The sequence below is a fragment of the Dacryopinax primogenitus genome (assembly GCF_000292625.1).
Source record: "Dacryopinax primogenitus strain DJM-731 SS1 chromosome Unknown DACRYscaffold_8, whole genome shotgun sequence".
Lineage (NCBI taxonomy): Eukaryota > Fungi > Basidiomycota > Dacrymycetes > Dacrymycetales > Dacrymycetaceae > Dacryopinax > Dacryopinax primogenitus.
The window spans coordinates 996,075-1,024,055 of record NW_024467205.1 but is presented as its reverse complement, the minus strand read 5'-3'; the positions used below and the strand labels follow the sequence as shown (position 1 = coordinate 1,024,055).

The following is a 27,981-nucleotide window of genomic DNA, read 5'->3' as shown; positions in this document are numbered from 1 at the left end:
GAGGGAGAGGGGGAGGGGAATGGGGGGGATGGGGATGGGTTATGGGCTGCCTGGGGCTTATGTCAACGGGGTGAATGGGACTGGGACTGGCTTTGGGACGGGAACGACCGCGGGGACGGGGACAGGAGTGTTCCGTTCACCTCCTCAACCGCCTGGTCGTTCTCAGACAACACAGTTCCCCTATGCGCAGCACGTCTCCGTCTCCCACGTCTCAGCGTCACTCACCTCCCCTTCCCTTAGTTCCCCTTCTCTCAATACCTGCAACACCATGTCTCCCAGCTTCAGGTCGCCTACATCTCCCAACCTCACATCCCAATCCCCAGCGTCCCCAACATCTCCAACATCACCTGTGAAACGCACACGCGCTCTGTGGGAACAGATGGACGCCAGGCACCAGAAGGCTGTTGAGGCGCGCTTCGGGCTGAGGTCGCCTAGGCAAGGGCAGGGGCAAGGGCAGGGGCAGGGGGGGAGGGGGAGGGAGCTGGGTATGCAGGGTATGCAGGGTTTGGGACCGCAGACTCTGCCTCGGGCGTATGACCCTCGGGCCCAACCTCAGACTCAGCTTCAGGCATACGAGCAGCCCCAATCCCAACCCCAACTTCGGCCTCAGCCCCAACCTCAGACGTATGACCAGCCTCAGCCTCAACCTCTGCCTCAGGCGTATGACAGGTCCCGGCAGAACGCTCAGAACGCTCAGAGCGCTCCGATGCAGATGCCTATGTCGATGCCTCCAGGGTCGTTCGACTCCTCTTCCTCCAACCTGTACAACCTTTCTAACCCCTCTCCTTCCAACCTCTCCAACCCCTCTCACCCCTCCAACCCTTCCCACCCCTCCCCCTTCAACCCCAACCTCTCCAACCCCGCTCCCCCGCCTCCCACAGGCATTCCCCTCCCCCCTCCCAGGCCAATATCCAGCACTGGCCTGCAACTGGACCCTTCCGTGCTCCGGGCGCTGGGCACGCCGAATGCCGGGGGGCCGCCTAGGGTGCCACCAAGGAGTGGAAGGACACCTTCACTTCCTCTTCTCCCGACTAGCTCTTTTTCCCAAAACGGGAACGGGGGAATGCCTTTCCCCTCCCATAGCGGGGGTGGGAACGTGCTGCCCCCCCAGCAGCAGCAGCAGCAGCAACAACAGGGCAGGAGACCCCTACCTGTGCCGCGGACTAGTATTGGGGAGGATAAGGAGAACCGCGCGCCGGAGGGGATGCCTATGCTTGGGAAGGGGAAGGACCTGGGAGGAGTGCCTCTGCCCGTGGTTGACCTGCGTGACGGGCGTGGGGTCACCCCGGCTGCGCCTGTTATCGACGTACCGGCTGTGAATGTCCCTGGTGTACCGGCTGTCAAGACGCCTTCCATTAGCGTTGTCGACGTGCCTGATAACAAAGCGCCCAATGTCCCGGCAATCAACGTACACTCTATCAGTACCCCCGAGGTGCCTACAATCAACGTGCCCTCTATCAACGTTCCCCCAGACACCCCCTCGATCAACCTTCCCGAGGAAGAGGACACGCACCTCCCCCCTGCACCGCAGATCACCGTCACCTCCTCTCCGAGCATCAACATCACCTCCTTCACCGGGCCGGACACATCCACATCTACATCCACATCCTCGTCTTCCCTTTCCAGCTCGGGCTCCAGCACTGGCGTAGGAGGAGGAGGAGGGAGCAGGCATCGTGCAGGTTTGTTCTGCGCCGGGTGTGGAGGAGGCATCACGGGCCGTATTGTTAGTGCAATGGATAAACGCTGGCATCCGGCTTGTTTCAAGTGGGTCCCGTTCCCATTAAAGAGGAAGAGAGGCTGATGATTCCCCAGATGCGAGAAATGTGGCGAGCTGTTGGAGCACGTGTCGAGCTTTGCGCACGAAGGCAAGGCCTATTGTCATCTCGACTACCACGAAGTGAGCTCATCACGTGTGTACCAACTCCAACTCCCACTAACCCAGAATAGCACTTCGCCCCCCGCTGCTATCACTGCGAGACGCCTATCGCCGATTCCCAGTTCATAACACTCGACGACCCTTCCCTCCCCGGCGGCCCGCGAACGTATCACGAGCTCCACTTCTTCTGCGCAGAATGTGGGGACCCGTTCCTCGACCCGTCTAAATCGTGTGGCGCCCCGCTTACGGGGACGGGGAACGCAAAGAATGAGGAAGAGGACGAAGTGGGGTTCACCATATGGAAAGGGCATCCGTATTGTGAGATGTGTCATGTGAGACTGCATTTGCCCAAATGTAAGGGGTGTAAGAAGCCCATTAGAGAGGCTGAGCCCGCTGTCGAGGTCAAGCGGGGTAAATGGCACTGGAGCTGTTTTGTCTGCGAGGTAAGTGCATGCGGTAAGAGAGCGCTCAAAGATCGCCTCCTGACAGCATTCCCGTAGACGTGCAAAAAGCCTTTTGCAGACGGCACGTTCTTCGAAAGACAAGACAAAGCCTTCTGTGACGGGTGCTACCGGATCCTCCTCCGTAACGAGATCTAACCGTCTGGAAAGTACGTGTCCGTTTCACCTGGGTTCACTCATCTTGGTTCTGCATAGTTTGCCTTTGGTTGGTTCCGCGAGCGTCGATTCTGGGCATCATGTTGTTGCAATTGTATGAGAGGCGTTTGGCCTTGTTGTTTTCCTTTCTTGTTCTTTTTACTCGATTTTAGCACTACAGCCGCCATGAGATGGGTTATCAGATGTACCAAGGATGAATGAAATGACATGACGACCCCTGACCACTCCCAGCCTGCTCTGGCAGCAGAGGAGGTTAAGCTTCCTGCATAGGTAAAGTACCCCTCAAAGTGCTCATCCTGCTCTCAAGCACTTTCTCAGCCTTCCGTTCCTGCTCCAACCTCAAGCTGTCCTGCTCCAGCCTCAAGCGTTCTAAGCGCTCGTCCTATCCATTTCCCCGGGCCCTCCCTCCCTAGCCTCCTCTCCCTCTCAGCTCGGAAGTCCCTCACCCCCCCCACCCCACCCCCAGGTCGGGAAATCGCTGACTGATAACGGCTTGCGCGGTGTGTGCCATTTCTTGTGCTGCACGGACACGGGATGCAAGGAGTCGATCGTCCCCATCTAGAGAGGCCGTGGCGGGACCAGAAGAGGAATTCTCTTTGCGGAAATTACGGAGCCAAGCTGCCCCCATCCGCGCGGACCACTCACCACTCACCACAAATTCTTTTATTTAGCGCACTGAATCTATAATTGCTCCATGTCGTTGGTCTTCTCAGCACCATCTAGTACCTGTATCGACGACCAGTCTGCGGACCAGAGATCAAGAAGGCAGTAGCGACTTATCAATTATTCTGACTATCCAACATTTGCTCGGGACCAGAGTGTCATGGGTTTCCATTTCCACGACGAACCCCCCCTGTCTGGACGTGGGTCGACCCAGTAAGCCCCTTGCCTTCTTTAGCAATCGCGATCCCTAACTTCTCTTAGGGCTCCATGTACTCACGCTGGAACTGTAGGATCCCTGCAATGGTGCGTCTTACAACGTCCCAGACGATGGCATTCGACTGACAGACGTTGGACAGGTCGACCATCCTCACCGAGACGTCCAAATGACAGGCGAAGGGGCTCTGGCAGACAGACAAGACGAGGGAGGTGGGCTGGTGCAGCCCAGTGGGGAGGAGGATCGGACGGGAGAGCAGGCAGAGGGTGGGGAGAAGGGAGGCATGGTCCCCACACGATCGCAAGATGAAGACCACTCAGGGCATCCGTATTGCGAGATGTGCCATGTGAGGCTGCACTTGCCCAAGTGTAAGGGGTGTAAGAAGCCCATCAGAGAGGCTGAGACGGCTGTCGAGGTCAAGCGGGGTAAATGGCACTGGAGCTGTTTTGCCTGCGAGGTAAGTCCATGTCATCAGCGAACGCTCAAAGATCGCCTCCTGACAGCATTCCCGTAGACGTGCAAGAAGCCTTTTGCAGACGGGACGTTCTTTGAAAGACAAGACGAGGCCTTCGGTGACGGGTGCTACCGGATCCCTCTCAGTAACGAGATCTAACCATCTGGAAACTACATGTCCGTTCATCTGGCCTTCTTTTCTTTTCCTGTTCTTTCCACTCGATTTTAGCATTACAGCCGCCCGCATGAGATGGGTTATTAGATGTACCACGGATGAATGAAATGACATGACGATCCCCCTGACCACTCCCAGCCTGCTCTCACAGGAGGCTCACGGTTCCTGCCTAGGTAAAGTACCCCTCAAAGCGCTCATCCTGCTCTCAAGCACTTTCTCAGCCTTCCGTTCCTGTTCCAGCCTGAAGCTGTCCTGCTCCATCCGCCGTTCTAAGCGCCGCTCGATAGCGGCTCTGGCACGCGTTGCACCGGCTGCTGTCGATTCGGCTGCTGATTCAGGACGCAGCTCTCTTCTGGGAGTGTTCCTGTCCTCGAGAGGGCGGCGAGGGGCCCAGATGGAGCCTCCTAACCTCTGACCCGTCGTCAATGTCCTGTTAGGCACATCACTCCCCTTCCCTCTTCGCAAGCCAGTGTGCCCTCCCTCCCCCTCCTCCGCCCCTCCCTCTTCCTCCCTCACGGGCACAAGATCAACCCCCGTCCTCGCACGCTCGTCCCATCCATTTCCCCGGGCTCTCCCTATCCTCTTCCTCTCTCTCTCAGCTCGGAAGTCCCTCACCCCCTCCACCCCCAGGTCAGGAAACCGCTGTTCCATCCTCTTCTCGTATGCTTGTTGCAGGCCGGGGTTGGTATCGGGGGAAGAGAGGTAGGAAGAGAGCGGGGCTGAGAGGTCCGGGATGGAGGATATCCGGGAGGAGAGATGTTGCAGTGAGGGAGGACAGTAGGAGTATACTATTCCTGCTTTTTGGGGGCCTGAGGAGGGCGGGGGGTCTTCATATGAGGAAGGGGTGGAGATGCGAGGGGAGGAGATAAACTCTGACATCTTCGCTCCTCCTCGCTTAGGAGAACTGATAACGGCTTGCGCGGTGTGTGCCGCTTCTTGTGCTGCGCGGAGACGGGATGCAAGGAGTCGATCGTCCAGCGTTTCCCTGTATTTGCCCTTCCTCTTGCTCTTAGCGGGCAGTAGGACGAGTTCGCCTTCCCCCTCTTCGTCTTCGTCTTCCCCCTCTTCGTCTGCGTCTTTCTCCTGCTGAGAAGGGACGACAGTACCTCCCAGAGCTCGGACTGCGTATCCCGCTGCTGTAATAGCGCGCTTCATGACCTCCCTCTTGAGTGCCTCTTCCTTCCTCTTAGCGCGGTCCAGCTCTTCCTGCTGCTCATCCATCATTTCCCTCTTCCGGAACTGCACTTCCCTCTCTCCAGTCGGCTGCCACCTGCTCCTCAAAATCCTACGCACCGCTTCGGGGGAGATAAGGAACTTCGCAGCGAGCATGGGGACGCTGAATTGCTCTGGATCCTGCTGATGAAACAGCCTGAGAGCGTTCATGGCCTCCCTCGAGATCTTCCTAGGGGGGTTCCAGCCCTCTGGGAACCTTTCCTTCAAGCTCGCCCTATGCTCGGTCCAGGACGTTGGGGTAGGTGCCCGCTTGGGGGGAGAGATGGCAGGGTGCTTGCGCGGTGATGGAGGTGGGAGGAGAGAGTTGGGGACGGTGAATGGTTGATGTCGGGGTGAGGAGACGGGGGGTAGACGTACGTGTGGGCGAAGAGTCTCGCTTGGCTTTGGAGGCCGACGCCGTGGACGTGGAGCAAGTCGTCCAGTCATGGTCGTGTGCAGTCAACAGTTTGAGTACAAAGTGTACAAAATGCATTAATTCTCATTAATATATTTTGGACCCTGATATTAGTGGCTGTGAAGCACCGGAGCCGACATCCCGGACCAGCGTTACCATCAAGTCGGTAGACCGTTACTTTTCCCAGTCAACTACCCCGCTCTTGCTCTGTATACCTTAGAAAGAATATATCATGGCTGACGTATCCGATTCTGCTATCGCGGAGGGTACGTCCACGTACCAGATCCTTCAAACAAGCCTGACAGACGGTAGCGTACGCCGACGTAAGGGACGACAAGAGCGAGACGAACTGGATGCTCGTAGCGTATGAAGTGCGTCCTAACCATTCCCACCCTCGTTGTGAGACGGTTGGCTGAAGTTGGTAGGGGGACAAAGGGGACAAGCTCGTGCTTGGCGCATCAGGGAATGGGGGGTTGAAGGAATTAGCAGAAGCGTTCGATGATGGGCAGTACGTTCCTTTCCCGCTATCCAAGGTGACACTCCAACTAACCCTCCCACGCCAGAGCCCAATTCGCCTACTGCAGAGTAAACTACTCGAACGACCCCCACTCCACGCGCGAAAAGTTCGTCTTCGTCACCTGGATCGGCCCTGGCACGCGAGTGATGCGCAAAGCCAAGGTCTCCGTCCATGCGGGGGACGTGAAGCAGGTCTTGAGGCAGTACTCGATCGAAGTCGCTGCTAGGGAGAGGGGTGACCTGGAGGAGGGACCTATTGTTGTCCGCTTGCGGAAGGTTGGTTTCGTTCCTTGAGATTGGGAGGCGAGTGGTGCTGACTCTGTGTGTAGGCAGGAGGGGCGAGCTATGATGGTGTATAGATACGAATGCAGATCCGAGATCCCAGGTATCCTATAGCCTGTAGCAAGAAGACCAATGTACTCTGCGTGCGCTATCCTATTCCCTTCTCACTTCCGAGTCACTCCACATCCATGGCCACTAAGTACCTAAGGCAGAACCTTTTCCCTGCCGCCGCAAGCACCCAAACCACCGTCTCCTTCCTCAACACCACATACGGTACATTGAGCCCCGAGGTGTTACGGCTTGTTAAGATTCGCCAGCAGTGGGCAAATATTGACTGGATCCGGCTCCCCTCTGCGTCTGTTGACGAAGGCAGGTAGCGCCTAGGATCACGTGGCGCGGAGTCAAATCTGTCAGCTATATATGACACACTCAGAACGAACGATCCTCTTCTTCTTGGCACAATATTAATCTTCTTCGAAAACCGTTCATTCAGTCCGTACCCTTCATGTCGCATGCGCGAGGCAGTGCTGACAGTGAGGTGGCCGCGGATGACAACCTTTTCAAGTCGTGGTGCGCTCTAGTATGTGTCACTTTGCATTACAACCTCGAGGATCTCGCTAGAGAGCCGTGCGAGAGCAAGCACACTGCGAGATCAATGGACTTGGCTGCGCCTGCTATTGTAGTCGGCGAAGACACTCTGCTTCGGCGCCGCTCTAAGGTCGCGCAAGCCGCGGCCACTGTTGAGAGCTTGCGAGAGGAGGTGGCCGATGAATATAAGCGGTTGTGCAACGGCACGCTCCCAGTTCAATTGAAGACGGCAAATATCAATACCCATCCCCTGATCACCTGATCACTTGCCTAATTTGAAATGCAGGAACCGATTCCCCCGATGGATCAGTACGACGGTCCTTACGCGGACGAGCTTCTCAAACAAACGCGCAACCTACAAGACGACTGGTTCATTGTTGGAGACAAATTCAAAGTCATGAAGAGGTTTAACACAATGCAACGTCTGTTCGGTCAAATATGCGAAGCGCAGTACGCTGGTCTCGCAGCAAACGACATGATGAACGAAGCTACACTTCGCGGTATTTGGGGTACTCTGTTGTGTTTGGTGCGTGTTGGGTCTATGGCAAGCGATGATGCATCTACATACCATTGGTCTGTTTTTCTCGTTCAATTTTGACTCTACTCTGACTTCCTTGTTTATAGGTGTGAAGCTACGATTGAGACTCCCGGACCAGCAGATAAAAGCGCAGATGCAACGCTGTACGATAGCTCGGGAAATAACCAAGGCTACCTGTACCAGGCCACCAGTGACGCTGTGTTGGTATACCGAGTCTCAACAAAAGTTCAAACTCTTGTCGGTGCCGCGACACATAGTGCATCCCCTCCGCAAAAGCAAGAATTGTATTGGATGCATTCTGGATTTTCTCACAGGCTATCATTCATCTTCTTAGCCGTGGTGTACCAGCTCAGAAATGTCTGGGCGAACGCCGCTCAAGCTGTTTTTACCGTAGTCACCATGCAACGACACCGGCAAGCGCTTGGGTGTTCTAGAAAGCCATCTTTCGCTGTTGTAGCGAATGCTACACATATCAGGATCCTGGGCTGCATGGCCGAGAAGGAAGACCCCGACGTGAGTGCGAACATCTCCGAATACTGTATATAGAGCTCATCTCATGCTTCACTTCAGCGCCTTCATGTCTTCGTCGTCGATGAGCTCGCTATGACCCAAGCAGCTCATTGGTGGATCTTCTATTTCTTTTTATTCAACCTTGAGGAGGACGCACGAGTCGGCCTTGACAGAGAGATACGCGAGAGGCTCGAGCAAGTGGATATGGAGCTCCCTTTACGCGCGTGGAGAGTGGGGGAACGGATCGTTCATCGGTCCCAGCTCGCATCCACAGCATACCCCCCCAATGCACTCTCATCCAAGAAAAGGAAGCGAAAGGATTCTGACCAGGGCAGCCAACATGAAAATGGAAAGGATGAAGATGAGAGCAATGAATCCCCCGACGTTTCTGTACCAAGACCAATCACAGGGAAAGACCTAGCACTTCTTTGTTGCGACGAGGAGGAAGATGTTGAAAGTGATCCCGAAAATGATCATGGGCAGAAGGATGCTGCTGTGCGCATGTGGAGGGGCCTTATTTCGACTTGACCAACGTGCGCCTCCTTATAACATATGTAAGACATCTGTTACCACTTTCGGCCTAGGTTGACCTCGGATTGCCTTTCCCAGCCAACTCTTCCTCTTTATACGTTGCCAGATGACATGGTCGTCTTCTCGGGTTCTGCTATTGCGGATAGTTGCCCGCTCTGTTGCGAAACAGCCAGCACGAGACGAACTTGATACTCGCTTCCACCTGTTCCACTTACTCTAGATGGAGGCAGGCTGAGGCTGGTAGGGGGATGAAGGAGACAAGCAGGGCGTTTGGCAATGGGACATTGAAGAGTTGGCAGATGCGTTCGACAGGGCCAGTACATCCGTCCGCCCCAAGCTACCCTCTTTCTGCCCAGAGCCCAGTTCGCCCACTACGGAGTAAACTGCTCCAACGACTTGCGCGGATCCACGTGCGAAACGTTCCCGTTCGTGACCTTGGTCCGCCCTGGCCCGCGCTTGATGCGCAAAGCCAACCCCTGTAGGCGCGAAGCAGGTCTTGAGGTTGCTGCTACAGCAGGGAGACGGGCGACTGGGAGCCTATCGATTTCTGATTGCGGAAGGTCGGTTTTCGTTCTCAGGTCGTTCTCAGGAAGGAGGGCAATACTGACTATGTGAGCAGCTGGGTTGGGGAGAGGCGAGCTATGATGGTGTATAAATGCAGATGTAGATCCGAGATTCCAGGTATCCTATCGCCTGTAGCAAGAAGACCAATGTACTCTGCATGACCTATCCCATCCCGTCACACTCCCACCCCACTTTGAGAATCACCCAGGCTACAACGACAGAAGATTTGTGAATGTGCTCATAGGCCATCCTCCGACACGCCCAGCCTAACCATCGCCTTCCTCACCCCTGTCGCAGCAAGCGCATAATCCGCCATCTCCTCCCTCAGGACCCCATCTAGCACCTTCACTCCCGCTCTCCCTTTGATATCCACTTGTTCTAGCTTTGTAAGACTTACCAGGAGCCTCAAAAACAGGGACTGTATTCTCCGCTCTGCATCCGTTTTGGGCGGGGGCAGGTAGTCCACAGGCCTAAGCACAAGCCGGCTCATGGCCAGGAACTGTGCGCGGGGGAGATCGAACTCTACTCCAGTCAGCAGCCTTACACAACTGAAAGAAATAGCCCACCTGGCCTTGTGTGCTGCCACAGTATTACGAGTCTATACACCGTTCTGAGTGCTGCCATACCTCCGAACTCGGCGGACCAAAGCTCTTTGCTCACGGCGGCGCGGAGGTGGCGCTCGTACTCTTTTATCCCGGAGAAAAGGAGGAGCTCAGAGCTGCGGAGAATGTTGTTCTCCGGTGTGTGGGTGGCGGAGCGCAATCCCGGGGGTACGATTCTAATACTCTTGTGAGCCAGTTGAAGAATGTACACATGTTGGACGCTTACAGCAGATCCCCAGGTCTGACAACAAGCACGTACCAGCTCCCCAACCGCTCATAATCCTCCATCGTACACAGCGCCTCCACCTCATCTATGCTAAGGTCGAATTTCTTCTGTCGGCAATAAAAGATCACTCTGTGCCCACATCGCTGGACTTGCACCGCCGTCCGCCCCGTTACTTGGAGGCTGGTGAAAGCGTCTCGCTGGATCAGGCGGTGAGTGTTGAACGCTGTGAAAGACTGGGGCCGGGCATGAGGGGGACGCTGTAGTTGAGACGAGCCCAGGTTCCAGGCTGTCCAGTCATCTGCCAGGAAGCTGGGTTACATTAGAGTACACGTAATTGTACCGGAGGCGGTACATACTCGAGCAGCGGCGGCTTTTCGGTTTGGAACGGGATGTTAGTTGATCCCCACTGAAGGGAACCTTCTGCACCTAGCTTGTGCAGCTCCCGGAGGGTGACTTTATGGTCCATGGTCAGCTTTCCAACCGAGTGGAACGGATCTAGAAATATGAGCAAGCGACCCATCGTTCCAACTTCAAAGTAGTTCGTACATTTAGTTATCAACACATCAGTCGGCGCGCCCAGCTTAGCAAGCTCATCCCATGAGCAAATTCCATATTCGTCTTTATACCCATGGATTACTTGCATAAATCCGGTTGCTACACGCTGTTGGAGGGCTCGTTTCCCTTCGTCGGTGTTGACTTCCCGCCAGTTGAGCCGTGCGAAAAATTGGTCAGCAGAGGAGGGGCGGGAGATACGTCCGAGCGTTGTTAGTTTGTCTCGTTCTGTCGACTGGAAAGATATCAACTCGTATTGTTCTTGAACAAGATACAGAATAAGTACACACAAAAGGTCGCTCTGGGGGCAACTTCATGTACCGGACGAGCCCTCCAGGTAGCCTGACGTTAAATGTATCCGGCGTCTGGGTTCCAAACCCAGGCAACGAGCTATCGACTACCGACCGAGACCAAGTTGAAGAGGTTGGTATACGTGGTCGCTTAGCCGCTCGTTCCTGTGAATCTTCATTCTCCCCATTCTCTTCTGCTGCTCGTTTTCCAGCTTGAGGCCTGATGGTGCTCTGTCCTGACCCTGCCAAGGATTCCGCCATCGTAACCGGTGTTTGGGTATCAAAGCGCTGTACAGACGGTGTGGGTACAGCAAGAAGTCCCGACAAGTTATCGATCTGATTGGCAGAAAGTGCATCCGGATGTAACGGCGGACCGTATGTTGTTGACCTTTGAGGTTCCGCAAACGCTGGCGACTTGGCAACGGTATTAACGAGCTGAATAAGCGGCAAGGGAGTGGTGGGTGGAGGGCGAGAGGAGAGAGACCCGGTCATCGTGCCCGAATCGACGGAGAGAACAAGGGCGCCATGCGACCTTCTTGAAGAAAGCGCCAACGCCTTGGTCTTCCCGCGGACGCAAATGCGGGTCTCTCCAACACCAAGAATTAATCTTGGTCACCAAGACAACCCGGCCATTCACGAGCAACTTTTTCTCGGTTCAAAAACTCAGTCATCTATAAGAGTCGAAATGGCTGAATTGTCTCGTGTTATTCTCGACATCAGGCTTATGCTAGCTAATTCGGTAACCTAACCACTCACAACTCCTCAAACCCCGACTTCTTCGGCTAACTGGGTAGCTCACGGCAGCTTACTACGAATGGAGTCCTACAAGAGATCACCCAATAGAGCAACCACATTCTCGACGATAGCTTCGACTGTGTCGAGGACATCACAGGTCAAGTCGAACGTAACAGCGGCCTCATATGTGGCTCCTCCGGGATTTCCGGGATTGCCAAGGGCCGCCACGGGCCATAAGACGCTGGACCCGTATTCCGGCCATCCATAGTTCGTAAGTCCATGCACTGGATCTCGTGCAAAGGCCACCCAAGCACCTTGTATCCACGAGGATAGTTCAATCTCGTTCCTGTCGCTAGCTCAATACCCATATCTGCGAAGAACCGAGGCGACTTACGCTGTCGGTGGGTATGGGAACGTAGAATAGTTATACGTTCCAAACACGAGGGCAATCTCCTCGCCATGGTAAGCACGTAGATTCGGGTTGTTGTTTGTCAGGTCCGGGTATGCCCCTTCGAACATGTAGCGCCACGTGGGCACGCCGGCATCCACGCGATCACCAGCTTCCTTAGACGCCGGACATGTGGCCAATAGCTAGAATAGAGGTTGAGTATCAATGTGTCTGCTTGCCTGTAGGGAGAATTTGAAACTCACTATCGTGATAGCGTCGCTTATCACAGTTCCTACGATTGGGATGGTCGTATTCAGATTTTCTTCTTCCATTTCAACCACGAAGATGTCTCCCTCGTTGGCGTTATTTCCCACCAGAAAGGGAACCTTAAGGAACTTTCCTTCCGAAGAGAGTGCACTGACGTCGCCCACCAGACCTAACAGTGGATGCTTGATCAGGACAAAGGCGGAATACACCTGCAAGTGAGCTCACCCGTTGAGCCGCCGCCGAAAGTTTGGCCGCTGGAAATGACCTCATTGAGAAGGTCCTGCCAAGGAACGGATTGCATACATGCAAACTGAGCCGCATCGTCCGCTACATGTGTGTTAGAGAAATATCACACAATACTGCCCGTATTTACTTGTTCCGCAGCCCAACGCACTCGCCACAGTATTCCAAGGCGAGTCGGCGGCGCTGTACGCCGACGAATCTGTGGAAGAATTGCCGGCCAGTGAAGCACTGGTGGAGTAGGTGAGCGAGCCAGTCGAGGTCAAGTGCGAGCGACTCACGTGCCTGATTCAGCGATGATACCTGCAAGATGCGGGTCAGCAGGTGATCCAAGGAAAACAGACATTTTGTAGTACCCTTCACAATGGTATCGTCTGGATGGATGAAACCATAAGCATCTACGGCAATGGCCCCTGCGCTCTCGCCAAAGAGCGTGATTCTCTCTGGATCTCCCCCGAAGGCCGCAATATTGGCGTACACCCATTGAATTGCCGCTTCCATGTCTAGCATACTGAGATCAAGCGTCTGTTGCGGTGCATTTGGTCCCCCGAAAATATTCAATCTAGGACTATTTCAGTGGCAGAAATATAGATATATTCGGAGACTTACCGGTAATTGATGGTGACAATGACAATGTCGTCAAAGTTCGCGACGAAGGTTTGGCCGTTGTAGTATGGAGTGTTGCTCTGAACGATTTATTAATGAGCTACGATCATCCTTTACGAATGTACCGTACGCACCGTGCCGAACTGACCAGAACCGCCATATACCCACAGTAAAATCGCACCACCCTGGGGTCTGGTTGTTGCAGGCGACCAGATATTCAGGCTTAAACAGTCTTCTCCGAAAGGAACACTCTCCTGTTGCTGTAGCATTCCAAGGAGTTCCAAGAATTCAGCGCTCAGAATGGCGGGGCAAGAGTCACCGAACTGCGTGGCCGAGAATGTACTGAACCGAGACGGGGCAGGCTGTGGGGGTTCAAAACGGAGAGATCCACCCGTGGAAGCTGCGAAAGGAATGCCAAGCCATTGGCGTACACCAGCAGAAACAAGCATTCCTTGAACAGGTCCTTGAGCGGTATCAACAAGCGTTCCAGCCTGCGGTTCAATTGGAGAACAACCAACAGCGCCGATGTGCAGTACACCCAGAGAGAATGCCAACTGAAGTAACATGGCCGCTACAGGGGATGGGTTGAAGGTAAATGCGCCAGGCACTGTCCACTTATACGCGTACGCGAGAGGCGCTCATGATCAACGCATCCTGACCAAAGAGCTTCTCCCTGCATTGCGAATAAATGGCGTTGAAAAGGTGCACCGGGTGATTCCGTTTCGATCGTACTAGAAGGCAAGTTGCACTCCAGATCACTGAGCAATGACGAATCGGCACCCGGAAGATAAAAGGCTTGTTGTCGAAGGAGTGGAGAAAGATCGGAACTCCTGGCTGCGCTCAATTGTTGGGTCGTGATCACCACTGTTTCATCCTCAGCAATTGTTGGGCGATTCCTTGAAGGAACAAGAAAAGAAGATGATAGTGTATACGGATCCGGAGACAGGCACCAATGGTGCGGGACCGAAGTAAGGGCACCTAAGAGATCGCCGATATAGGAGATAACCATCTAATATCAATACCCCTGAATATCGGGATTCGGCTGTTTTCTTAACCGATATCCGGCGATAGGACAGATAATGAGTATATTGTGTAAACGACAACAGTGTTATCAAGTCATATATGTCCGAATTCCCTATCGTCAGGCACAGATCGTACACTCTATCTATGCCTCAAAAGGTGTAAACTTGGCACCCCACCGCCTCAAAAACGGGGTTTGCTTTCTCTACCACGAATTGGAGCATTGCCAGAGGATGGGGAGCGGTCTCTGTTATAGAGTTAACAAAGAGCGAACCACACTCATGATTGAAACACTCACCCGCGTGCTGGATAATCTCATCGTAGGCACCGCACAAGACCCCGGATTCACTCTGGCGCTTGCGCGCTGCAGTTGCAGTGGTGTTGAGGGGATACCAGACACCGCTCACGTTCGCTCCGTACTCCTTGGGATACGCCGCATAGAGCTCGCTGAGGCCGGTGCTCACTTCGGTTAAGTTGAGAGGAGTGACGCGATTCTGCCAGTCGGGTGGAGTGCGCTCTCCGACGTGACTCCACTCTCCGTTCGGGAGCTGCACCGCCCCGAAGAAAGAAGAGATGGTCTCCAAGTCAGGGGTGTAGTTCTTGGCCGAAGAAGGGAAGGCATTATAAAGGAACGTGGCAGCGCCGTAGTTGTGTAGCTAACGAGCACGTCACAAATATTTCTCGGATCAACTACAAAACTTACAGCAAGCTGAGGGAAGTACAGCCATGGGTTCTCCACGCGAGCACGATCATACTGCTGAGACCGATACAAAGCCATGGCATTGAAATCGAAAAGGCTTGATCTTAGTATCAGATACTGTCAAAAGAAGGGGAACTGTGGCTGCTTACGGGTTCTCGGCGGATGAGGTGGATTTCGCAGTTTCAACCATCATGCCGAAAAGAGTGCCGTTAAAACTGTGGGAGTCACCGTTAAGGTAGTAGTCATTGCGAGTCAGAGAAACATCCCTGAAATGTGTTAATGAGAGAAAGCAGGTCCAGCTTTGTGCATGCGTACAGCTCAAAAGTCCCATGCTCGTCCACCCCTCCGTACTCTCCTGTGTACTCGCCATAATTTCCCGTTTGGAGAGGCACGCTTGCACCGATGGATATCATCTCTGAAACAGGATCTCCATCTGTCAAAGCAAATCCGAGCACTGTTAGCGCCACCGCGACTGGGAACTCTGCCTGCTCGCTATGAGCACCGACGCCCATGCCAGAGAAGCAAACAGACATACGTTATACACATTTTGGAGGGCAGCGACCATTTCCGTGTAGGTGGTGATTCCATCACGAGAAAGGAAGCCGTGGTTGGCGAGCGTGTTAAGACCTGGGCTGAACATGGGATGAGCATTTTCTTCATGGTGATGTGTAGCTTTACGCACCAAGGACCGCGCTGAGCACCGGGGAGTGGATCTTCGTAGTAGTGCGCATAGTCACCAGGTGCTGGAACCTGGACCCCACCGACTCCAGTGCCAGCTTGGCCGTTCAGAGTTGCACCGGTGTAGGGGAATTCGGGAGAGTATGGGGCCGCGGCGCGTCTCAGGATCGGATACTTCCCTGCGTTGTCCCCTCGAGGACCGGCATACCGCTTTGCATAAGCGGGGAAGGCATCGACAGAAATGGGCGAGGAGGCGAGGAGGAGGCAAAGCGCAGAGAGTAACATCGCGAAAGCGTGGAGGGGTGCGGTGAAAAGTCAACAGAAGTGCAAGATGCGCCTTTATATCTCAGGCTGCTCAGTAACGTCTCATGGTCCACAGAAAGATACACCCTATGTTCGGCCCACGGCAAGTCCCACCCCTTGCCTAGGGGTGTAAAAAGTCAGCAGCGAACATGACCAAACCGCAGCACTTCGGGGACTCTCAGATTCTCCCGGCTCCTCCCTGTGTCCTTCCTGCACAGAAGCGCTATTCGGCGGCCGTGCTCCAGTCGACCACCTCCGGCGCTCGATACCGCAGTGCCGACCGGGAACTCGAAAACGACCTTGATGCAGCTTGCGTTTTCATGCTGTGTACCTGTAAACAGGCGCACCAAATCGGTTCGAATCCGTCATATCACCGCGTTGATTAAAGAAGCGAGCGGGGCATCCCCGAGTAATACCAGTGATCCTGATGAAAATGAGAATCAGTGCGCCCTGTAGCAGCAGAGTATCCTGGAAGTGAGCTGGCACGGGTGCGAGCCGTGTGGGAAGGTGCGTCGACGACACGGCCATATCCACAAGACAAGGTGCCCCTCAAGATAGTCAAGAAGTCTGAGCATGAGGTCTAGATGCAGGACAGATGACCCGTCGTACGAGCAACGAAGAGTTCCAGACGGAGCCCGCGGACAGAAGAAGAGGTGAGAATTTTAGGTGCGGATATACCAACATGAGAAGTTCGACGGTTTGCTGGCATGGTGTGCACGGCCCGCTTTCGTAAACAGAGCAGACAGCGCACTTCCGTGTTTTGGAAATTGGAATGTGGAACATTGAGATGAAAGTCCTTCATAGATCATCGAGTGATTAGTGTGAGTGTATCACCGTGATGGGAAACACAGAGCGAGGGCCCAAAGGGCGTCCGCAGCACACAACCTTCCGTTTTCGCTTTTCCGACGATACGCGCGGTTCAATCTGAAATTTATTGGACGAGTGCTGGAGGCATGTCAAGCGCAAATAAAGCTGATTAAGATGGCCGAGAAAAGGGGAACTTAACCTCGAGCACGACTCTTGGGGATGCTACGAAGACATCGACCAGCGGAGCTCCAGTCAACCTTGTAGGATTTGTTCATGACAAGTTACACCAACTCGGCCGCCGTCAGCGATGGATGGTATACCCATTGGGGATATGTAGTGATGCCATTGTTGCTGTCGGACGTGGGTGTGGGTCCATGGCCTAACCTCGACCCTTGAGCGGCTGTGGGTGTTGTCGCAAATTTCACAACAGACAGGATGTGATGATAGTGCATTAGACACATGGGCATAGGACTGCATATCACACGTAATATCCCTACTAGACAGACACAGCTGCCCGCCCCATGCACCCTTTTCCCGCGGTCGAACCACCGCCAACACTCAGAACCAACGCCAATCGAGCCCGACGCGACGCCCTATGCGGTGTGAGCGTGGGCCGCCTTCTCGTGAACGGCATGACGATGAGCCAGGACCTTCGCCTTCCGCTCGGCGACGCGCTTGGCAAGCAGAACATCGTAATCGGCTTTCTGCTCCTTCTGGAGCTCCGTCCTCCGCTTCTTGATGGAGCGGAGGTGACGGCGACGTTGTAGGCGGCGGGGGGTAACGAGACGCTGAATCTTAGGTCTGCAACGAGAATGTCAATATCATGAGCATATAGCTGGGCTAAATGAACGTACGCCTTCTTGTATGGCTTAGCCTCCGGATTCTTCTGGCTCTTCACCTCTCTCCGTACAACGAATTTCCTCACATCATCCTCCTTGGAAAGGTTAAAGAACTTGCGGATCTTGGTCGCCCTCTTGGGGCCGAGCCGCTGGGGAAGGACGGTGTCGGTAAGACCGGGGATCTCTTCATCACCCTTCTTGACAATGACGACGGAAAGGACAGCAATATCGGGGCCAACGATGCAACCACGGACGGACTTGCGCTTGCGCTCGCCCGTGCGACGGGTGCGGTAGCAGGAGTGACCGTCGGCGAGGAGAAGGCGAACACGGTGGGGGAGGAGGACACCCTGCTTCATCGGGAAACCCTGCTTGTCGTTGCCGCCTGTAACACGGAAGACATAGCCCTTCCACTCATCACCAAGAGAGTCGGCCGGAACCTCCTGACCCATGCGCTTATCATAAAAGATGCGGCTGAGGGAAATGTCAGGACTCTGAACAGATTGCAAGCTCTGTCACGCACTAGTTGCGCTCATGCTCAACATCGACGAGCTTTTGCGCGCCCGTCGCGGGGTCTGGACAGCACCATCAATATCTTTCACAATAACACGAATGCAAAGTTCCACGCACTAGCAATATTGACCTTCATGTTGTTGGAGTCGGACTACGCCGTCGAAAGAGATGGTCGAGGTTGGTGCAGCCGAACGAAACTTGTGCTTCAACAGAGGGGAACGACCGAGTCTACAAGGAAGGGACCACACACGGAAACAAAAGTTGGAACTGTACAGTTGCGGCTGGAGGAATCACGGAATTGTTTCCGGTATGCGCTCTCCACCGTTGTATCCCGCCCTGAGGTCGTCGAACGCACGCAAAAGCGCATCGTCTGTAGGTACCTTCTTCTCACCAAACTAATCAGTGAGTCAACTATTTACTTACTTCAAACTCGCCTCTAACTACTTGCTACAGACAGCCATGGGTCGTATGCACGCGCCCGGAAAGGGCATTTGTACGTATGCTTCACTTTCAAACACTGAAACCATTGCTGACACTGTTCTCAGCGTCCTCCGCTCTCCCCTACTCCCGCGCTGCTCCTTCCTGGAATAAGACCTCCCCTGAGGATGTCTGCGATCAGATCTTCAAGCTGGCCCGCAAGGGCCTCACACCCTCCCAAATAGGTGTGCAGCTGCGTGACTCGCAGGGTATCCCGCAGGTGAAGACGATCACCGGCAACAAGATTCTCCGTATCTTAAAGTCCAACGGTGCGCTCCCATTTCCATCTCATACATGTCATAGCTCACAAATCTCCCGCTGTGTAGGCCTCGCTCCCTCCATCCCTGAAGACCTCTGGCACCTTGTCAAGAAGGCTGTCTCAGTGCGCAAGCATCTTGAGGTCAACCGCAAAGACAAGGACTCCAAGTTCCGTCTTATCCTCATCGAGTCCCGTATCCACCGCCTCGCCCGTTACTACAAGACGAAACAGCAGCTTCCGCCAACGTTCAAGTACGATGCTGCGACGGCAAGCACACTAGTTGCATGAGGTGTTAGTCAGTGCGTGATGTGGAGAGGGGTTAGATGACGACGAGCTGCATTTTGGGATTGGTTTTGCTGCTGTCATTTGGAGAGCGTTTGTATGTGCTATGTCTATGCGCGCAAAATGAACCATGTTCTATCCCAATCATTCAGTGTGCATTGTTGAGTGATCGGATCCATGTGCATGCATTCCTGACTCTTTGAAAGAGAGCTAACTGGAGAAGCGGGGGTTCCTCATGGTCATTTTTTTGCTCGGATACCCTGTCCTAGAGACTCTGACAACGGTACATGATTAGGGACGAGTCTGGGTATTGGCGAAATCTCGAAAACGGTGCGCTGATGTGTGATAACAGTTTGCGCCAAGTCATGGGACTCTTATCGGAACACCGGGTGAGATTCTGCTCTCACCTTGAAGCAAATGAACAGGATCTGCCTCAGTAACGCTGCTGCATGAGCAGATCGGATTACCAAGCCTCACAACAAACATATCATACAATTTTAGTGGCTCGCCACCTCTCTAGGGTATAACCCTCTCTCCCCTTCCGATCCTTATGAAGTCTTCGACTCCATAGCGTTCTCCACAACCTCCCCAGCCCACTTCTGGAACCCAATCACGTCCATGTTCCCCTCCGCATCGAACCACGTAGCAATCTTGGTCTCCTTCCCAGGCTTAACGGTCGTTGCCTGCAGCAGAGTCTTGCCTGAGTTGGTCGTGCGTTTGTAGGAGAGGCTGAGGGTATAGGTGGGGTTTGAGCGAGGGGTGGGCGTAAGGCGCGCGGAGAGTGTCAGGCGTTCGGTCTCGATCTGTGCATGGTCAGGAGGCATTAGAGCAAAGAGGAATAGGATAGACGCACTCTGCCTGCGACACTACGCCGCTTTCCCACAAAGATGATATCCTTGCCGACAAACCACTGGTACAGGTATCGCAACGAGCTCAATAGACAATACCTGCGTCGCAAAGTTTAGCACTGTTTCCCAGCACGCACAAAAGGCCATAAACTCACAAGGCCACCCCGATCTCCACGAGAAACTTGGACTTCTCAAACTCTACGAGGTACCCGTACAGCCCCGTAGCACCCGCGGCTATTACAGAACCCCACCCAAGGGCGAGCACGATGTCCAGGTGTCGATGGTTCTGCTTGAACTGGTCCGGGAGGGTAAGCATCTGTCGTTCTCTCCATCAGCTTTCACCGATCATCAGGACTTCAAATGGTGCTACATACGCGTCGTACAGCATCGTCAAGCGCATCCTTCACTTCCCGCAAGTGGGCGTTATTGATCTTGACCGGTTCTGACGCCAGGGTGACCTCAATAGTGCCGTCTGCCTCGGCCTTTTCCACAGGGGCAGTCGCTGGCTCGCCGTTCTTCCTCTTCCTAGGCGCCATTGTTATTGTTTTTCTTCCTCAAGCACCACGCTTCGCGTATTAGATTTGATCTCAGATGAGGGAAAGCACGTAGAAAGTAATTGTGGATAAGCAGAGAGATATTCGGAACCTGAATTTGGTCGAGCCTGACCACAGCATCGACGTGTCGCAACCTCGCGTGGTCTTGCTTAGGTGAGCGAGCAGCCGTTGCTCCCGACCTGGACCATCTCTCTCTCGATGCGACGATGTCACCACAGGACAATTCTAATCTAAGACGACAACACCGAGAATAGTACTTGATTCTTCTGGTCTAGTACTTGGCCCCTTTTTCTTCGCGATCTTCGACGAGCATTATGCATTGTTCTTTACTCAGTCGACAACCCTTGTCTCTCTGCTCGCCTTCATGTTCCATGTATCCTCTGTACGATGTTTGCAAGCCTTCTAGAGCGTCTCGCTCGAGAACTAGCACGTGTTTCCCGTGCTGGTGGCAACTTTCTCCTCTGGAAAACCAGCCGGTGCAGTGGCCTTTCCTGTTCCTGAGCTCTCACGCCGGTGCACCTTTCTGGGTCAAGCTTTGGACTGCAATATCGCTACGACTGCGAGTCTGGATACCCATACTGTAGATTTATTTAAAATTAAATAAATCTTATTTTATAAGGGTTTTACATTTAAATCCTCGAAATTATATTCTTGGAAATGAAGAGAATATTTTACATCCTTGATGAGTTACAGGTTTTACTGATGCTGAAGGACATTTTTTTGTTAGTTTAAAAAATAAAAACACCAAATTATTGCCTAATATAACTTTAGGATATAAAGTTAGTCAAAAAGAAGATTCGGGTGGTGTACTCTATGATTTACAACGATTTTTTAAATGTGGTAGAGTAGTAAAAGAGCGTGAAGGATATTTGAAATATGAAGTAACTAAATTTGATGATATTATTTGTAAAATTATTCCACATTTTAAATTATTTCCTCTTGTAACTTCTAAGTTTTTAAATTTTGTAGATTTAGAAAAAGTAGCTGAAATCTTAGTTAATAACAAAAAAATAACTTTAAAAGAATCAGACTATATTTTTAATATAATTTCAAATATGAATAAAGGAAGAACATTTGAAGATAAATTTCATTTTACAAATAGTTTAAATATATCTTTAAAACCTGAATGAATACAAGCTTTCATTGATGGTGAGGGTTCTTTTCAATTTGGGATAGCTACTCGTAAAAGCAGAAATACTTATTATCAGTCTTTGACTCCGAGTTTAGAAATAGCTCAAAATAGTCATGATATTGCTGTTTTGAATGGAATTAAGGTTTTTTTTCAAGATGGTTACTTAAAACCCAAATATAATATTACTGATTTAAATTCTACTATTAAAACAAGATCTGTTTCTAGGTATATACTTAGAAAAACAGATAAAATAGAAGAATTTATTGAAAAGTATCCTTTATTTACGTTAAAAAATGAGGATTTTAAAAAATGAAAACATTTAAATTTATTAAAAAAAGACAAAATATTTAAGACAGAAGAAGGTCTTAATATAATGTTAAATTTAAAATTATCTATGAATAGAGGAAAATATATAAAAAATTAAATAGCTTGAGCTGTATGCGATGAAAGTCGCACGTACAGTTCTTAGAAGAAATAAATATTGTAAAATATTTATTAGGCTTCAACAGACCCTATGCAATTTTACTATAGTTAGTTATAGTTCTATTCAGATTTTATCTGTAGTAATATAAGGGAGTTGTTTAAACGAAAATGAAAGACCTTAGTTAATTGACGTCTAGTTACTACCATATACTTTTTATTTATAAAATATAGGGAAAGATGACTAATGGGTAGTTTGTCTGGGGCGGACGTCTTTAATAGAGTATCAAAGAACCTCCTTTTTTAAAGTATGTTTAAAATGGATGGGAACCAATAAATTATGTATAATTTGTAAAGTATAATGATATAGCATGCTTGACTGATAGACCTATAAGTCAACCAGGTACGAAAGTAGGGCATAGTGACCCTACGGTTTATTATGGAATAGCCGTAGTTTAGAGATAAAAATTACGCTAGGGATAACAGGGTAATGATTCGTGAGAGTTCATATTGTCTGAATCGTTTGCCACCTCGATAGTTTTTGTCGAGAATAAATTAGGTTAATTTAAAGAAATCTTAAATAATTTATATAAATTATTTAAGATTATTTTAAGCGAAGTAATTATTTAAAATAATAATTAAACGTTCAACGACTAGTATTTTTACTAATTTTAAGTAAAGAATACCATGAAATCCTAACAAAACTTTTTTTTTTAATTATTAGTGTCAAAATATTTTGTATTAGTACTATTTGAATAAGCTAAACCGGCACCTATATATTTGCTAGTAACTAACATAGATTTTTTTTTTGATGAAATAATAATGAAAAAAAATTTAATACTGTATAATAATAATAATTATAGTAATAATAATAGTATCAGTGATACTATAAAAATAAAAAATATGAGAAATGGATATCATTTAAATTCTAAATATTGACAATCTTGAAAAAATAATTTAGAAGATTTACCTCTTAATTTAAGAGAAGTAGCTATTGGTATGATATTAGGTGATGCTAGTATGTATAGAGTAAGTAAAGAGGCTTTAATAAAGTTTGAGCAAGGTTATTTACAAAAGGAATTTTTATTTTTTTTATTTGATTTATTTAAAAATTATTCTTTTATGGAAGAACCTGGTAAAAGATTGGAATTAAAAGGTATGAGAAAGGGTCAAATTAAAAGTTTTTGGTTTAAAACTTTTTCTCATAAATCTTTTACTGAAATTTTTAATTTATTTTTTATTTATCAAGAAAATAATAAAAAATTTAAAAAAGTAGTACAAAAGAATTTAATTCTTGATCACCTTAGTGAACGCGGACTAGCTTATTGAATAATGTGTGATGGTTCTTTACAAAAGGATAAAAAAACTTTAATTTTACACACACAAGGATTTAGCAAAGATGAAAATTTTATATTAAGTAAAGAATTAAATTTTAAATTTCATTTTTCTACAGAAGTTATTAGTCACAAGGAAAAGTATTGAGTAATAAAATTTCCAAGTTCCGATGCCCATTTATTATATGAAAAAATTAATAAATATGTTATTAGTACTCTAAGATATAAATTACCTGTAATTAAAAAATAAAAAATAGTATTATTAATGTCATTAAAAGTTTTGAAGACATAGTCTGAACCTAATAGTTATATTAGGAAACTCAAGATAAAGAACTTGAGTGTTAACAAAATTGGTCGACTCATCCTATCCTCCTGGCGCATAACCTAGGAAGGGTTCGGCTGTTCGCCGATTAAAAGGGTACGTGAGTTGGGTTTAGTACGACGTGAGTCAGTACGGTCCCTATCTTCTGGAGGAAAAATAGTGAACCTAAGGTGACCTCTTCGTACGAAAGGATCAGATGGTTATATTCCTATAGTATATCAGTTGTTGATAGGTTTTTTTATTTAGAGGCACAGCTGAGTAGCCACGAATGTAAGGGATAAAAGTTGAAAGCATATTAAACTTGAAACCTGCTTTTAGACACTATGTTTAGAAATTAAAAAATAATATTGCTATTTGTTTTAAATTTTTAGTTTGTTCTATGTTAAGTTAAAGATTCTAACTATTAATATAAAATAAAAGTATTTGTTTTACTTTTTTTATATTAAAATAGGTTTTAAGTGGAAGTATCGTGAAATACGTAGCTAAAAAAAACTAATTTTTCAATTCTTTTTATTATTTTTAGATTGTCAAAAAATATTTCATTTTATATATTTAATTATTAAATACAAAGTGTAAAAATAAATATTCTTATAAGAAATAAAGAGATGATAATAGTGTCACTATTTTTTTTTATTCTAGCCATTGTGCTTTTTAGATCAACAATTAATAATATATTTTTTGTTAGAATATCTTCTTTAATATTATTTTATTCAAGTATTTTAACATTTAGTATTTATGAATTAAAATCAATAGGGTCGGGTTTTTCTATTCTAGGTGGTTTTTTTCAAATTACTAATTTATCTTTATTTTTTGATATTTTTTTATTTATTTTAGGTGGTTTGGCTATGTTACCTTGACCTGTGAATATTTCAAATACGATACCCATTTATGTTTATAACAAGACTTTAAATGAAAGTAATGAAAATTACGAATCGTATCAAAATATTTTTTTATCAAATTTATATCCTAAATTAAATTTGATGATTACAAAATTTATACCTAAAATAAATTTATTACAAAAAAATCGAATAAGAGTAATTAGTTATTATAAAACAAATTTAGCGGAAATAGTTCAATCTATATCTTCATTTTGACCTTATAATTTTAGTTTACCAATGAAAGAATTTCCATTATTTTTACTATTTACAGTAATAGGTGGTTCATTGTTAATATCTAGTTCTGATTTAATATCTGTATATTTATCAATTGAATTACAATCCTTTGGGGTATATTTGTATACATCTCTATTTAGAGAACAAGAAACAAGTATTTCTGCTGCTTTAAAATATTATTTATTAGGTAGTTTATCTTCTTGTTTTATATTGTTAGGTGGTGTTTTAATTTATGTTTATACAGGATTAACTCAATTTGATAGTTTATATAGTTTTATTTCAGTTACAGAAGATAAACTGGTTTATGTTTCTTATCTTTATGATTATTATTTTAATTTTTTATTTTTTTTTAATGGAGATTGAAATAATTTTGATAATATGTTAAGTATAGGAATAGTTTTAGGTATTCTTTTTTTCTTATGTGGATTTTTTTTTAAAGTATCTGCAGCACCTTTTCATAATTGGGCTCCTGATGTTTATGATGGAACTCCAACAATAATTACAACATGATTAACAATTATACCTAAATTGACTATATTTGTATTTTTGTTAGAATTTATACTTGGAATTAGTATCTCATTTGATGCTTTTTTCTTTAGTAGTAATCTCAGTATAAATTCTTTTACTGATCATGTATTACATTTTTCTGATTTAGGGAATATGGATATAGCATCTCAACCTTATTCATATTCTATTTATAATAAAGAATCTTTAAATTTATTACAAGGTATAATTCTTATTAGTTCCTTATTATCTTTATTATTAGGAACTATAGTTGGTTTAAATCAATTAAGAATAAAAAGATTATTAGCTTTTAGTACTATATCACATGTAGGATTTTTATTATTAGTTATATCTTTAAATACTGACTGTTCTGTACAATCATTTATTTTTTATTTATTACAGTATTCTTTAACAAATTTAGATTTATTTTTTATTTTATTAACTTTTAGTTTTATATTATTTCAAATACATAAAATAAAAGAATTAGGTTTATTATTAAAAGATTTAAATCTTTTAAATTATAAAAGACAATTTTCAAATTGAATAAGTGATGTAATATATATTGAAGATTTAAGAGGATTAATGCATATTATTCCTTTATTAGCTTTAAGTTTTACTATTTGTTTATTTTCTATGGCTGGTACACCGCCATTATTAGGATTCTTTGCTAAACAGCAATTAATTTATGCCACTTTATATAGTGGATTATTTTTTTTATCATTTATCAGTATTACAGTAAGTGTAATAAGTGCTTCTTATTATTTAAAAATAATGAAAATATTATGTTTTTCTTCTGTATTTAAAAATTTAAAATTAGACTTAAAATTTAAGTTAGATAACAACGATTGAGTTGTTTATATTAAAGATAATTTGTATGAAATAATAGGTAATTATCAAAGTTTTGTAATTTCTTTTTTAACTTTATTTATTATATTATTCATATTTAAATCATCTATGCTACTAAATAGTGCGGACCTTTTAGCTAAATCAACTTTTTTTTTATAAACTCTAATGAGTAATTTAACTTTTATCATATTTTTAATTTTTATACCTATTTTAGTAATAATTTTATTATTACTTAATTTATTATTATCTGTTCATAAACCATCTACTGAAAAAGTAGAAGTTTATGAATGTGGATTTCATCCTGTGGGTGAACAAACACGATCTGCCTTTAATGTACAATTTTTTCTTTTAGGATTGTTATTTATGATTTTTGATGTAGAGCTTATTTTATTTGCTCCTATAGTTATTTCTATTAAAAATGTAGATTATTATGGATTAACTATAGCTATTATTTTCTTTATTTTATTAACTTTTGGATTTATATATGAAATAGGTAAAGGAGCTATTAATATTAATAATGTTTTACCTTTACATAATAATAAATTAAATATTAAATCTTATTAAAATATAGTGTATAAATATTGTTATACTTATATTCTTAATGTTAAAGATATTTTTATTTTTATCTTTTTTTTAGGAAAAAATTTTGTAAGTTATTACTTTTTAAATTATTTAAGAAATTAAATTTCTTTTTTATATTCATTATTTTTAATACCATTTATTAATTTAATTTATCTTTTAAGTTTCTTTTTTTCACTAATACTATGAATCTTAATAAAATCAATATTATGAAAATGACTGTGCCATTTTTAAATAAATACAATTCTATTTATTTTATTTTTTATCTTATTTTACTTTGTTTTAGAGCAAGTTTACTTATTTTTTCTTTAACACTATTTGTTTTTTATTGTCTTTTTGACTTTATTTTATTTTTAAATTTAAATAATTTGGATTTTTTAAATCAATTTTTAGATATAGAAATGAATTATTTAGGTTTTCATTTTTTTTAGATGATGATAGAATAAATGAAAATATAGATAATATTGAAATTAAATTTAAAAATCAAAATTATTCTTTAGCAAATTTAGAATCAGATTATAATCCTGATGTCCTTGTTGATTCTGGATCAGATATTCTATCTGATTCAGATGTAAAATCAAATTCAGATTCAAGTTTAGATTCTAGTTCTAGTTCAGATAGTACTAATAATTATGATGATTGTTTTGACAAAACATCATAATCTGATTATGACTCTGATGATATGATGCAAATGGTGAGGATAATGATCCTCCTGTTATTCCACCTTATTTTTTAGATGGGCCTAATGGAAGTAGAATAGGACTTAATGGTATTAGTATTGAAACTGATGAAACACAATGAATACCTGAACCTGAATATGAATAAGATAAGGCTTTACCTGCTCGAATAGTATATGAAAATCCTGGTAAATATTAGAAATTACCTGGTCAAGATACGGATTCTGAATTAAGTACTAGAGATGATGATATAAGTATGACTGATGATAAACTTATTATCGATCTTTCTGATTCTGATTCAAATTCTAATTATGAGAATAATAATGAAAATGATAATAACAATAGCAGTAGTTCTGATAATGAAAGTAATAATGAAATTAATAATAATACCTCTAATAATAATAATAATAGTTATAATATTAATAATAATAATTCTGAATTTAATGATGACAATAAAAATGTCTATAATAATAATTTTCTAATAACAATAATAATAGTGAGAATGAGAGTAGTAGTTCTAATATTAATAACAGTGCTAACAATAATAATACTCAGCTTGGAATAGATAATCATGATAATAATTCAGAAAATAGTAATTTAGAATAAAGACCTTCTAAAAGAAGAAAATTGAATTAGATTATTATAATTGGTAGTATAGTTTTTATTTTTATTTTTATTTTTATTTTTATTTTTATTTTTATTTTTATTTTTATTTTTA

The 27,981-nt window shown here is 46.2% G+C and overlaps 13 protein-coding genes across 13 annotated transcripts; 7 read left to right on the top strand and 6 right to left on the bottom strand.

The window, feature by feature from the left end:
- Nucleotides 1-34: 34 nt before the first annotated feature.
- On the top strand, nt 35-2,475 carry DACRYDRAFT_107319 (uncharacterized protein; the record flags this gene model as incomplete). The annotated part of the gene is made up of 4 exons (XM_040768444.1): nt 35-1,764; nt 1,813-1,897; nt 1,948-2,319; nt 2,377-2,475. 4 exons carry the CDS (start codon nt 35-37, stop codon nt 2,473-2,475), a joined length of 2,286 nt encoding a protein of 761 aa, XP_040629291.1.
- A 1,040-nt stretch (nt 2,476-3,515) lies between these two features.
- Nucleotides 3,516-4,098, top strand: DACRYDRAFT_22054 (uncharacterized protein). Its single transcript, XM_040772658.1, has 2 exons — nt 3,516-3,827; nt 3,885-4,098. The coding sequence occupies exons 1-2, from the start codon at nt 3,540-3,542 to the stop codon at nt 3,981-3,983; spliced, it is 387 nt and encodes a 128-aa protein (XP_040629290.1). The 5' UTR covers nt 3,516-3,539; the 3' UTR covers nt 3,984-4,098.
- Nucleotides 4,099-5,246: 1,148 nt separating this feature from the next.
- DACRYDRAFT_37280 (uncharacterized protein) lies at nt 5,247-5,459 on the bottom strand (the record flags this gene model as incomplete). The annotated part of the gene is made up of 1 exon (XM_040774428.1): nt 5,247-5,459. A coding segment is annotated over one exon (213 nt), but the record flags the coding sequence as incomplete, so codon positions are not given.
- A 364-nt stretch (nt 5,460-5,823) lies between these two features.
- DACRYDRAFT_79204 (actin depolymerizing protein) lies at nt 5,824-6,500 on the top strand (the record flags this gene model as incomplete). Its single annotated transcript, XM_040776383.1, has 5 exons — nt 5,824-5,891; nt 5,938-5,996; nt 6,051-6,133; nt 6,189-6,417; nt 6,471-6,500. Exons 1-5 carry the CDS (start codon nt 5,858-5,860, stop codon nt 6,498-6,500), a joined length of 435 nt encoding a protein of 144 aa, XP_040629288.1. The 5' UTR covers nt 5,824-5,857.
- A 1,595-nt stretch (nt 6,501-8,095) lies between these two features.
- On the top strand, nt 8,096-9,058 carry DACRYDRAFT_100005 (uncharacterized protein). The gene is made up of 2 exons (XM_040767413.1): nt 8,096-8,613; nt 8,669-9,058. Exon 1 carries the CDS (start codon nt 8,153-8,155, stop codon nt 8,585-8,587), a length of 435 nt encoding a protein of 144 aa, XP_040629287.1. The 5' UTR covers nt 8,096-8,152; the 3' UTR covers nt 8,588-8,613; nt 8,669-9,058.
- A 334-nt stretch (nt 9,059-9,392) lies between these two features.
- On the bottom strand, nt 9,393-11,328 carry DACRYDRAFT_116094 (uncharacterized protein; the record flags this gene model as incomplete). The annotated part of the gene is made up of 6 exons (XM_040770134.1): nt 10,825-11,328; nt 10,529-10,769; nt 10,339-10,477; nt 9,983-10,291; nt 9,721-9,932; nt 9,393-9,676 (listed from the first exon to the last, which is right to left on the bottom strand). The coding sequence occupies exons 1-6, from the start codon at nt 11,314-11,316 to the stop codon at nt 9,393-9,395; spliced, it is 1,677 nt and encodes a 558-aa protein (XP_040629286.1). The 5' UTR covers nt 11,317-11,328.
- Nucleotides 11,329-11,646: 318 nt separating this feature from the next.
- On the bottom strand, nt 11,647-13,626 carry DACRYDRAFT_79201 (alpha/beta-hydrolase; the record flags this gene model as incomplete). Its single annotated transcript, XM_040776382.1, has 9 exons — nt 11,647-11,905; nt 11,954-12,150; nt 12,211-12,383; nt 12,440-12,541; nt 12,588-12,685; nt 12,736-12,757; nt 12,811-13,016; nt 13,064-13,140; nt 13,195-13,626. The coding sequence occupies 9 exons, from the start codon at nt 13,624-13,626 to the stop codon at nt 11,647-11,649; spliced, it is 1,566 nt and encodes a 521-aa protein (XP_040629285.1).
- A 606-nt stretch (nt 13,627-14,232) lies between these two features.
- On the bottom strand, nt 14,233-16,149 carry HTP4 (heme-thiolate peroxidase aromatic peroxygenase; the record flags this gene model as incomplete). The annotated part of the gene is made up of 6 exons (XM_040776381.1): nt 15,463-16,149; nt 15,308-15,412; nt 15,096-15,272; nt 14,968-15,046; nt 14,784-14,897; nt 14,233-14,736 (listed from the first exon to the last, which is right to left on the bottom strand). The coding sequence occupies exons 1-6, from the start codon at nt 15,741-15,743 to the stop codon at nt 14,233-14,235; spliced, it is 1,260 nt and encodes a 419-aa protein (XP_040629284.1). The 5' UTR covers nt 15,744-16,149.
- Nucleotides 16,150-17,001: 852 nt separating this feature from the next.
- DACRYDRAFT_66507 (ribosomal protein S6e) lies at nt 17,002-18,105 on the bottom strand. Its single transcript, XM_040775817.1, has 4 exons — nt 18,035-18,105; nt 17,928-17,979; nt 17,423-17,878; nt 17,002-17,369 (listed from the first exon to the last, which is right to left on the bottom strand). Exons 1-4 carry the CDS (start codon nt 18,051-18,053, stop codon nt 17,162-17,164), a joined length of 735 nt encoding a protein of 244 aa, XP_040629283.1. The 5' UTR covers nt 18,054-18,105; the 3' UTR covers nt 17,002-17,161.
- Nucleotides 18,106-18,259: 154 nt separating this feature from the next.
- Nucleotides 18,260-19,076, top strand: DACRYDRAFT_22050 (uncharacterized protein). The gene is made up of 4 exons (XM_040772657.1): nt 18,260-18,319; nt 18,371-18,410; nt 18,463-18,663; nt 18,721-19,076. The coding sequence occupies exons 2-4, from the start codon at nt 18,377-18,379 to the stop codon at nt 18,939-18,941; spliced, it is 456 nt and encodes a 151-aa protein (XP_040629282.1). The 5' UTR covers nt 18,260-18,319; nt 18,371-18,376; the 3' UTR covers nt 18,942-19,076.
- Nucleotides 19,077-19,367: 291 nt separating this feature from the next.
- DACRYDRAFT_22049 (uncharacterized protein) lies at nt 19,368-20,431 on the bottom strand. Its single transcript, XM_040772656.1, has 4 exons — nt 20,158-20,431; nt 19,939-20,099; nt 19,789-19,882; nt 19,368-19,738 (listed from the first exon to the last, which is right to left on the bottom strand). Exons 1-4 carry the CDS (start codon nt 20,317-20,319, stop codon nt 19,484-19,486), a joined length of 672 nt encoding a protein of 223 aa, XP_040629281.1. The 5' UTR covers nt 20,320-20,431; the 3' UTR covers nt 19,368-19,483.
- Nucleotides 20,432-21,023: 592 nt separating this feature from the next.
- Nucleotides 21,024-21,467, top strand: DACRYDRAFT_51366 (homing endonuclease; the record flags this gene model as incomplete). Its single annotated transcript, XM_040775036.1, has 1 exon — nt 21,024-21,467. A coding segment is annotated over one exon (444 nt), but the record flags the coding sequence as incomplete, so codon positions are not given.
- Nucleotides 21,468-26,172: 4,705 nt separating this feature from the next.
- On the top strand, nt 26,173-26,571 carry DACRYDRAFT_51814 (uncharacterized protein; the record flags this gene model as incomplete). Its single annotated transcript, XM_040775059.1, has 1 exon — nt 26,173-26,571. The coding sequence occupies one exon, from the start codon at nt 26,173-26,175 to the stop codon at nt 26,569-26,571; it is 399 nt and encodes a 132-aa protein (XP_040629279.1).
- Between the last annotated feature and the right edge of the window lie 1,410 nt (nt 26,572-27,981).